At 37.1% G+C, this 10,464-nt stretch overlaps 2 protein-coding genes across 2 annotated transcripts; one reads left to right on the top strand and one right to left on the bottom strand.

The window, feature by feature from the left end:
• Positions 1–406: 406 nt before the first annotated feature.
• LOC107824608 (PLAT domain-containing protein 3-like) lies at positions 407–1,300 on the bottom strand. The gene is made up of 2 exons (XM_016651413.2): positions 1,127–1,300; positions 407–909 (listed from the first exon to the last, which is right to left on the bottom strand). The coding sequence occupies exons 1-2, from the start codon at positions 1,205–1,207 to the stop codon at positions 439–441; spliced, it is 552 nt and encodes a 183-aa protein (XP_016506899.2). The 5' UTR covers positions 1,208–1,300; the 3' UTR covers positions 407–438.
• Positions 1,301–2,179: 879 nt separating this feature from the next.
• On the top strand, positions 2,180–3,356 carry LOC107824598 (PLAT domain-containing protein 3). Its single transcript, XM_016651402.2, has 2 exons — positions 2,180–2,360; positions 2,707–3,356. The coding sequence occupies exons 1-2, from the start codon at positions 2,274–2,276 to the stop codon at positions 3,151–3,153; spliced, it is 534 nt and encodes a 177-aa protein (XP_016506888.1). The 5' UTR covers positions 2,180–2,273; the 3' UTR covers positions 3,154–3,356.
• The last annotated feature ends 7,108 nt before the right edge of the window (positions 3,357–10,464 follow it).

Here is a 10,464-nt window from a genome sequence, read left to right as displayed (position 1 = left end):
TAACCACACAAAAATTATGGTCCCACACAAAGCTTTTACCCCTTAAGTTTTTAAGACCACAAGTTTCAAAAAAAAAATTTACTTAAACTCCGTACCAAATCAAACTATCTCATCTAAATAAAAAAAAAAAAAGGGGGGGTAAAGTGGGTGTTACTCCCCCAAAGGAAGAAATCAGTTTAGGTTTCTGCGACCTTCCACTCCAATTATGTACAAAGGCTTGTCATAACTTGCAGTAGAAAATGTTGGTGCAGAAAACTTTCCATTCCAATTATGTAGCACTCGTGAGAGTACATATCAGGCCTTGGCCTAAATGGCCTTCGTAAATCATACTACGTCAGATTAACACGTAAATTTTCACAATATTATGATGAACTGACAAAGAGAAGAAAAAAACATAAAGAGAGAATTTCTGGCTCGCTAAAGTCCAATAAACTCGAATTAAATTACATCAACAACATGATAAGATTGATAAGAATCATGAATTGGTTGTTGTTCGTTGGAAATACGCTTACAGTTGTTCCTAATGGCGGTCAACCCATCTGGGTACTGACCGGCACTGAGCCACGCCTCCACGGTGAACGGCTGTTGGCTGCATCGTTTGTTTTCTGCTGTAGACGTGACTTCCACGTAGTTACAGTACCATCCGTGGTGATCACCTGATCCATCAGAAGTCAAGTTCATTTTACAGATTGGCCCAGTCAAACACGGACCACGGCCCGTAAACATATCCAATTGGTCCATTTCAAAGTAGTTGTAACCTGGGCCCATAAGCCCACCCCAAGCTTGTAGGTTATTGATTCTAAGGCCATGGCCATTGGCATCGTAAAGAGACAAGGTAATTTTTGAGTCAGTTCCAGACCCCCAGTATGTCCCAGTCCGAACATAAGCTGTGTATACACAATTCAGTTCCTGCATTTTCCCATCAAATCAGCAATTGCAAAATAAAATATATTATGGTACACAGTGACAAATGTATAATTTAGAATCAATGTGTTGTATTCTTACTCATATTTGTTTCATTTCTTACATATAAGGTAATTAGGAAGTAGACGCAGTGAGTTCGACGTAATCCACTGCATCTACTCTAAATCCGTCAACGTAGTAGAAGTAGAGAAAGGTGACTTACAGTGCCAGAAATGGAAGAAACGGAGATGGAGAAGAGGATGACAAGATGCAACCAGAATTGGTTAACTCGTGCCACTCCCATGGCAGCTTCTTGAAATTGTTTCTTTCTCTAGAAAATGAGAGGAAAAAGGCAAGTGCTTTTTAGATAGTGGGAATGATAGTCATAGTATGATAGTAGTTTTATTTATAGATTATATCAAAGTTCATAGGGGACAATAGTATATTGAGAGCTATAGGGTCAAAACTATATGGCGTAGGCCTACCCGTGAGCTACACTATAATAGTCCTAGTGGAAGAATAAATTGGAGTAAAAAACTCTGACTAATGGCGGCTAATTCGAGCTGCAAGGTATATACCAGACGTATTGTTGACTTATTTATACTCCCTCCATTTTATATTAGATGAGATACTTTTCTTTTTTAGTGTGTTTCAAAATAAATAATATATTTTTCAATTTGGAAATAATTCAACTTTAAACTCTTTCATTTTACCCATTTACCCTTAATGAGATGTTTTTATAGTCACACAAATGTCATGGTCCCACAAACTTTTTACTCTTAAGCTTTTTAGACCATAAATTCCTAAATTCTTTTTCTTTTTTCTTAAATTCCGTGTCGAGTCAAACTATCTCATTCAATATGAAACGGAGAGAGAGGGATAATAAATACGTGCACTTGCGCCTCTCTGTTCTATCCTAAAATGATTATCGCACTTCTATATTGTAAAGTGAAGCCAAACTTCAAATCTGCTCAGAAGCCGCCATGAGAGAGAAACATGCATGCACCCACCTAGTTAGATTTACAGGAAATACACGGAAAAATATAATGATAAGAAGAAGAGAAATTATTTGGGAAATCCCACCATCTCCTCTAGCTTGCTCAACAATAAAGGAAGATCCACGAAAGGAATGCGTTTTGTTTTTCTTTTAAAACTAATATATTGATCCCATACTCTTTACAGCTGGCAGTTCGAGTTATTAGCCGCCATGAATCTAATTTTATTCATCCACTCTCAGTATAATGTCGTCTCCTCCCCATTATAAATAAACTGTACGCTATCATACTATCACTTCCATTATCTCAAAATCATTTGCCTTTATCCTCTCATTTCTAGAGAAAGAAACAATTTCCCTTGCACAAGTAGCTGTTATGGGAGTAGCTCATCAAGTTAACCAATTCTGGTTCCCTCTCATTATCCTCCTCCTCTCCATTACCATTTCTTCTACTTCTGGAGCTGTAAGTCACCCCTCTATATATATGGTGTGTATTTATACACATGCATAGTTAAACTTTTTACTTCTCGAGAATTAATTTGACTAATCTTTAAAGCTAAATTACATTAGATCAACACAATATTTTAAAATAATATATTTATATTCAAACTATACAAAAACTATTATAAGTTGAAATTTTCCTAATGTCAATTTTATAAAAAATACATTTTAAAATATTGATCATAGTTTGAGTTTCAAGTACCACATAAAGCAACAGAATCTGCTACTTTGTCAGTCCTAAAATACCCTCATGTTTTTATCATTTTGGATTTGCATTTTGCTCTTGCTGATTTAATAGGAAAATGCAGGAATCAAATTGTGTGTACACAGCTTACATTCGGACTGGGCCATTCATGGAGGATGCAACTGACTCAAAAATAAGCTTGACTCTCTACGATGCGAGTGGCTATGGAATTAGAATCAAGAACCTAGTGGCTTGGGGTGGGCTTATGGGCTCAGGTTACAACTACTTTGAAACGGACCACTCAGATATGTTCAGTGGCCATGGACCATGTTTGACTGGGCCGATCTGCAAAATGGTCTTGACTTCTGATGGTACAGGCCGACAATCCGCGTGGTACTGTAGCTACGTGGAAGTCACCTCAACAGGAGACCACAAACAATGCAGTCAACAGCTGTTCAACGTGGATCAGTGGCTTAGCACCGATCGTTCGCCGTATCAGTTGACGGCCACAAGAAACAACTGTAGGCGTATGTCCGGTGACCAACAACCCATTGTTGTTGATGTAATTTAATTCGAGTTCATTGGGCTACTTACAAACCATATATAGAATTTCTCTCCTTCTCTCTTTGTATCTCTCTTTTTCAATTATATACCAGTGTGTGGCAATTTTATCATCAATCCAATGTTGTGAAGCCCATTTAGGCCAAGGCCTGATGTGTACGCTCATGAATGCAACATTCTGGAAAATAAAGAATCGGACCTCTCTTTTCCTTCTGTTTTTCTTACCTAATTACATGTCTTGCTGTTTCTTTATTCATCCAACCACCAATAGAAACAAAACATTGAGTACAAAATAATTTTTGTCAGGAAATAAAAGTAAATTAGTAAAATATAAATAAGAAACAGAGATAGAAAGGAGTTTTTCACTCCTTCTGGTGTGTCTTTCCATTGCCATTTACACCGCTTTTTATAGACATAAAAATATAAAGACTTACTATTGCAAAATAGTGCACTAGATGAACATAAAGTATGAGAATCCATCCATAAGCTATTCAACTGCATGGGCATCCATATCTACAAACTATTCATAACAATATTTGAATTTTCCTGTAACAACCCGGTCGGTCGTATTGTGTAATTGTGCTCCATTTTCCCTTTTTATGCTTCACACGTGTGTGTTTATAATTTCATGACTTGCGGGGTCGATTAGTTTTGTAGTGGGGAGCTTTCGGGTTGATTCGGACCCTTGATGCTTGACTTAGAGATTTAAATTAGAAAACGTTAATCAAACTTTAACTTTTGTGAAAACGACCCCGGAAGTGTATTTTTAATGTTCTGATAGATTTGTATCGTGATTTCGGGCGTATGCCCGAAATTGATTTTGGAAGTCCGCAGGTTGATTTATGTTGATTTGCCGAAATTTGGCAATTTGAAGTTGAAAAGTTTGACACTAGGTTCAATTTTAGCTTTCGAACTCGGAATTTAATTTTGGGACTTGGAATAAGTCCGTCATGACATTTAGAACTTGTCTGCAAAATTTGGTATCGTTTGAAGTTGATTTGATAGGATTCGGACATTTATTTGTAATTCTATAAGTTCTTGAAAATTTCATTGAAATTCATGCATTTAAGAGTCAATTCGTAGTTTTGAGAAGTTATTTTTGTGTTTTGATCGCGCGAGTGAGTTCGTATGATATTTTTAGGCTTATGTGGATGTTTGGTTTGGAGCCCCGAGGGCTCGGATGAGTTTCGGACACGTTTCGGAGTGTGTTGGACTGAATTCTGCAAAGACTGGTGCCTGGTGCCCTCTGGTGTCGCAATTGCGAACACTATGGATCCTACAAGTATTGCAAATGCGATTCCTTGGTCGAAATTCTGGGCTTGGCTAGGTCCCATTTGCGATGGTTTTGTCTTAATTGCGAGGGCAGCAGGGTTCGCAATTGCGAATCCATATCGCAATTACGATAACTACAGCAGAACATAAGGGCTGAAAGTCAGGATTTTATCTCTCATTCTTACAGTTTTGAACCCTAGACTGATGGTGGCGATTTTGAAGAAGGATATTCACCTACAAACCTTGGGTAAGTAATATTAATCTATTTCTAATCGTATTCCAACATCATATCTTAGATTTAAACATCAAAATCATATGAATCAGAGTGAAAAATTGTGAAACTTTGTCAAGTTTTTGAAAAATGAGAATATGAGTTTTGAAAGTCGATTTAGACTCGGATTTTAAAACTAATCACATATATGAACTCGTGAGGCCATGGGTGGACGAAATCTACTATTGGACTTGGGTTTTGATGGAGCGAGCTCCGGGGTGACTTTTGTTGACGCTTTGAAAAAAGTGTAAAGATCAAATCTTTATTTATTGTAATTATTTTCTCTTGCATTGGTTGATGATATTAAGTTAATTTTGAGTAGATTTGAGCCGTGTGGAGGCAAGTTCTAAGGGAAAAGTGATTTTTGAGGGTTGAATTGGCCTAATCGAGGTAAGTGTCTTACCTAACTTCGTGTGGGGGAAACTACCACTTAAGATTTGTATTGTTTGATTCAATTGCACTAAGAGAAATCTGTGTACGCAAGGTGACGAGTGGGTACACGGGTTGTACGTGGTATTTGTGCAGTTTAGGTTACTTAGACTATTTCTATGCTTAATTGAAATGCCATATCATGTTCTAAATTCTCTTAGTCAATCTATTCTTACTAGTGTTAGTCCATCCTTACATGCCTTAAATGATTTCGTCAACACTTGTTCTACCTCCTAACTAATAATTTTCTCTCATGCTTTAGTTGAACTTATTGTCTCTTTTATTGTCACATGCTATCTCTTCATTGTTGATTATCATTATTTGAAGTCATTATACATGTTCTCTTTTGTTGTTGATTATCATTATTTGAAGTCATTATACATGTTATCTCTTTTGTTGTTGATTATCATTAATAGAAGTTATTGTTCATGTTACCTCTTTCATTGTTGATTACCATAATTCGAAGTTATTGCTATACGTTATCTCTTCCATTGTGAGTATATCTTATTTAACACTGTGGTTATGTGTTGTCTCTCATTGTTGATTTATTGGTGTTGAAGTGGTGAAAGTCGTTATCATGTTGAGGCGAAATTGTTATTGTTGAAACATCTTCATTTGAGCATTTTACTTTCATTTTTGTTGTTGATATTCTTGTACCCGCTATGGAGGAGCCGTGGGCTATTGTTGTAAAAATATTAATATTGTGGATTGTTGGAAAATTGTGATATATGGGCACATGTGGTGCGAGTTGTTATTATAATGTGATATTGACGTGCATGCGCCAGTATAAGGCTTGGAGTTGATGTGCATGTGGCGGTATAAGGTGGGACTTATGTGCGTGTTGCTTATAGGGGAATTACATAAAGCCACGCAGCATCATAAGGTGGGCTAAAGTATGTGTAGCTATTTCGAAAAAACTATTTTCAAAACCTATTTCAAATATAAGGCTCACGCAGCGGTATAAGGAAAGATTATGATTGAAATTGAGAATTTTGAATACGATAGGGTACCTTGATTGTGATTCTTGATTTATACGAGGCGGTACCTCGGTGGTGATTCTCATTGAATACAAGGCGGTACCTCGTTGTGATTCTTGTTGTTTACCTCATTTTGCAAGTAGTTTTGGGTAGCAACTTTTCTTGTGGTTTTGTTCTTTCTTGTTTAGCAGTTATTGTCAGTATATGATCACTTGGGTTCTCTTAGCAGCTTCCTTATGTTAATTCCATGTTTAAACTTTCGGCATTAGTGTCACGCCCCAACTTCGGGAGGCGCGACCGGTGCTCAACCGGGTAACCCCAGTCAAGCGGACCTAGGTGCCTTTCCTATTTCACGTGTTACCCCGCATTTTTATTATCCGTTAACCAAGTAAAATTATCCATTTATGATATAAACATATTCTTACGAGATTTACATAATATACATGGTTACTTAGCGTGGTTTACAAGTTACATTGCCCATATACAAAATACCTAAGTACATAACCCACATTTCCTGTCTACGGAGCCTCTAGGGATACAAAAGAGTGTTACAATACCTGCCGGCAACAAGGCTCCGGCTATACCTTACACAAATACCAAAATAAGACTCCGGAAGAAAAGCGGCATGAGCCACGCAGGGCCTCGAGAGGAAAGGGGCTCACCAATATAGCTGACGGAAAGTGGAGGAGTGCTATTGTTGGTGGACTGGAGTACCTGCTATAGAACCACTTACAATCATAACACGAATGTAGCGCCCCTGACAAAAGGGACGTCAGTACATTTAAATTGTACTGGTATGTATGAACAAACTTTACCCCAAGTAAAATCAAGAAATACACAGGTAACAAACAGTAATAGAATCAACAATCCAATGCACATGAAAGGAACAACCAAAGCCAAACAAGTTCCACAATCTCTCATTTTCCCCTTTCAACATTATTTCATCACATCAATGATTTCACAACTTTCACATATTTTCATTTCAATAGTGATTTCGATCACTTTTCTACCCTTATTACCTCGGCCACCCTTATTACCTCGGCCACCCTTATCACCACAACCCACACCTTATAACTTCATGTTGCGGCGTGCAACCCGATCCCACCGGAAAATTTCATTTCATACGACAACACAACAATTCACAAAGAATTTTCATAGACATCAATACCATTTCCATCATATGCAATAGTCCGTATACAATTTAAGTCACAACGATAATTTCCCGCAACGAGTCACGTATGATATTACCATAGTTATTTCAATTGCATCAATTACGATTTCCTTCCATCATTTGTTCCACAGTTCTTACCACATGAACACATTCACATACACACCTGGTTTGTTACCATTTACTTACACCATTATATCGCGAGACTTAACCAACGACGTTCAAAGCATATTAATCACGAAGAGTCATCATTTCAAGGAAGCACAAGTTCATATCAACAATTCATACATTTGGGCCCAAGACACCATAGATATCACCAAGCAGTAATTCATGTACAAGGTTTTGTCGTAATCGTTCAACTTATTTACATCATTTCACAATACCCTCTTTCATTACTTACCACGCAGGGTTTTAGCCATTATACACATTCCCATATTTGGACACATTAACGTTCTTTCGTCTGTTAACACATACTCACATATCTTCATCCTCAAACATTTACAAGCTTAGCACATGATAAGGTAGGCACATCAAATCACTTTTCACAATCACATATAACATGATGGTGTGGAAATCAACTGAGACAATCAATACACATATTTTCATACAAGGTACACATACCGCATGCTCGTCATAATAAGGGGATTCTACAAGAGTTAAAGTTAGCCATACATACCTTAAATTCGCCCTTAGTGATACTACAATAATCCAATACACTTAAGCAACCTCAATCTACAATACAACATTCAATAGGGCCAATATTAGTAATAAATTCCGTAACTTATGCCATTTAGGCATATCATCAAACACCTTGTAGGTATAGATCTTTACACCCCATAACTATAGTATTGGTTCACCCAACTATCACCATTAACCAACAATTCATTCCACCATCATTCCTAACCAATTTATAACTTCCAACAACATATGTGTGACTGTCACACCTCCTTTTGCGCGCCCGCCCCGAGGGGTTAAATGCGCGGGTGGAGTTTTTCCAATTTAAGTGACAATATTCGAAATGGGATTATTTATTTAATTCAGAGTCGCCACTTGGGAAAGGTTTGGTTTTTGGTGTCCCAAGTCACCGGTTTATCTTGAATCCCAAATCGAGGAAATTTTCGACTTTTCCAAATGAAGTCTGCGAACCAGAAATTCTAAGTAAGGAATTCTGTTGACCCGAGGGAAGGTGTTAGGCACCCTCGAATCCCGTGGTTCTAGCACGGTCACTTAAATTGTTATAATGGCTAAATATCTGATTTAAATACATGTTGTGACTTATGTGCTTTTATTAAGTTTAAACCGCTTTTATTATTATCATTTATTTTTATAGAATTGCAACGTCGTGAAAATGCATCTTGAACCACGTCACAATCAATGCACCCGTAGTTGTTAACACATTTCGACTCCGTTGAGATTTGGATTCGGGTCACATCAATGTGCACCCAAGTTTAAGAGTGTAATTTATTAAGGGCGCCTAAGGGGATCTAGCGCGTTATTATTTGTAGAAGGCCATGAAATTTATTAAATGGCCTATCCTGAATTCTAGATAATTATCATGGTTATTTATTGAGGGCCCCGCGATTTACATCTCATTTGGCGAGGCTCGTCTCATTATTTTAGAAGGAACATCCTAAAGCGACTACATTTCTAATGTGTTTATCTCTTAAAAATAGAAGAAAAGATGCGTGCTATTTTAACTATGTGTTTGGCCAAATCCAGATTTTAGCTAATCGCCCGATTAATTATTTACGGAATGAAGAAACATTGTACCTCATGAAAACATGCTTTGAACTTGATAAGAGAAATGTATATGAGATTGGTGAAATGCTACGACTGTTACAAGAGCTCCCTAACTTCAACTTATTCAGTCAAGATTAATTAAAATTGCTTATTAGGAAATGCGACTAATGACATTTGAAACTCATCCTATAAACTGCTTCATGAAAACTGAAACTCAAGAGTTTGAAACTGTATTGTCTTTAGCTAGATCTAAACAATTATTTGTCCTTACATATTCGAAACATGCTGAAAGAGCGAGTTTGAGTTAGCAATTGTATTAAATGGCTGCATATTTCACGGATTGTATTTACATCTTGTGTACTCCTAAACGAATAAAATGTCACAGTTTCCAATTGGCATAAGCTTTAATTAAGTACAACCTTACTAATCTGTCTCCATTAGGCTAACAGACCAAGAAACTGCATATCTTAACAACATTAAAAAAAATTCGTAAGCAATACAACAGGTGATTATAACTCCTTCAGATCTTTTGATTCATGCTTTCATTGTTACATCAAATGCGAGTCTTAGTATGTACCTGGATATTGGATACAACAGAAGAAGCGAGGGGTCAGTAGGGCAATAGAAGCGATACCAAACAGCAGCAGTAACAGCAGGTACCAATAGAACAGAAATCCCAGTGCAAGAGGCCAATAAGCCAATGGAGAAAAGGCAGAATGAGACAAATTCCCAATAGTATGGAGTCAGAGAATCAGGCAATCCAATTCCAGGAGAAGCAAACCACACAAATCCAAACAATAGACTTAACTGACACTTGAAGGAAAACAGGACTAACTTGGACAGTTTAAACAAAATGAGAATCGAACAAACAGTAAGAAGAAGACAATTCCTGATTTTGTGATATCCCTTTCCCTATCTCCTCTCTTTTCAAGTTCTAATGTCAGTCCTCAATTTGAAGTCTATTTGGGTTATCAAAGAGAAATCTTTTCTGGTTTCTGTTTTCAGAATTTGAAACTCTCAGATGTTCCCTCTCAGTGTCTCTCTCTATTTCTGTATGCTTTTTTTCTGTGTATCTCTATCAGCTCTCTCTTTCAAAACTCCTCACAGTGTCTGTATTTTTTTTTTCTCTATTTTTTCAGATCCTTTTTATCTCTGTATGTCCTCCCTTTTATAAGCCTTCATATTACCCCTTTTACAGCCTGATAGATTATCACCAATACCCCTCCCATGTGCCTTCCATTTTCAATTCCAACTTTAGCTAATTAAGTATTAAACCCCATCAACATTCCCTGGCAGATTTAACTTTTAAAAGGTTTAATACTTCTTTAAACTAAAGCAAAGTATGGGCAGTAGAATGTATCTGACAGCATATGCTGTCAAACCATTTTTTAAAATCAAAAGCCTTTTTATGCAGGGAAACATGCTGTGCACAAAGCACATGAGGTGCACCAATGCACATGCTGT

The sequence above is a fragment of the Nicotiana tabacum genome, chromosome 11, assembly GCF_000715075.1.
Source record: "Nicotiana tabacum cultivar K326 chromosome 11, ASM71507v2, whole genome shotgun sequence".
NCBI lineage: Eukaryota > Viridiplantae > Streptophyta > Magnoliopsida > Solanales > Solanaceae > Nicotiana > Nicotiana tabacum.
This window is presented reverse-complemented; position numbering and strand designations above follow the sequence as displayed.

Bases quoted from the DNA above. Each gene is read 5' to 3' on its own strand.
- LOC107824608 (XM_016651413.2), bottom strand. From the start codon at position 1,207: ATGGGAGTGGCACGAGTTAACCAATTCTGGTTGCATCTTGTCATCCTC. The intron at 910-1,126 runs GTAAGTCACCTT...GGGAAAATGCAG, and splicing joins TTTCTTCCATTTCTGGCACT to GAACTGAATTGTGTATACAC.
- LOC107824598 (XM_016651402.2), top strand. From the start codon at position 2,274: ATGGGAGTAGCTCATCAAGTTAACCAATTCTGGTTCCCTCTCATTATC. The intron at 2,361-2,706 runs GTAAGTCACCCC...AGGAAAATGCAG, and splicing joins TTTCTTCTACTTCTGGAGCT to GAATCAAATTGTGTGTACAC.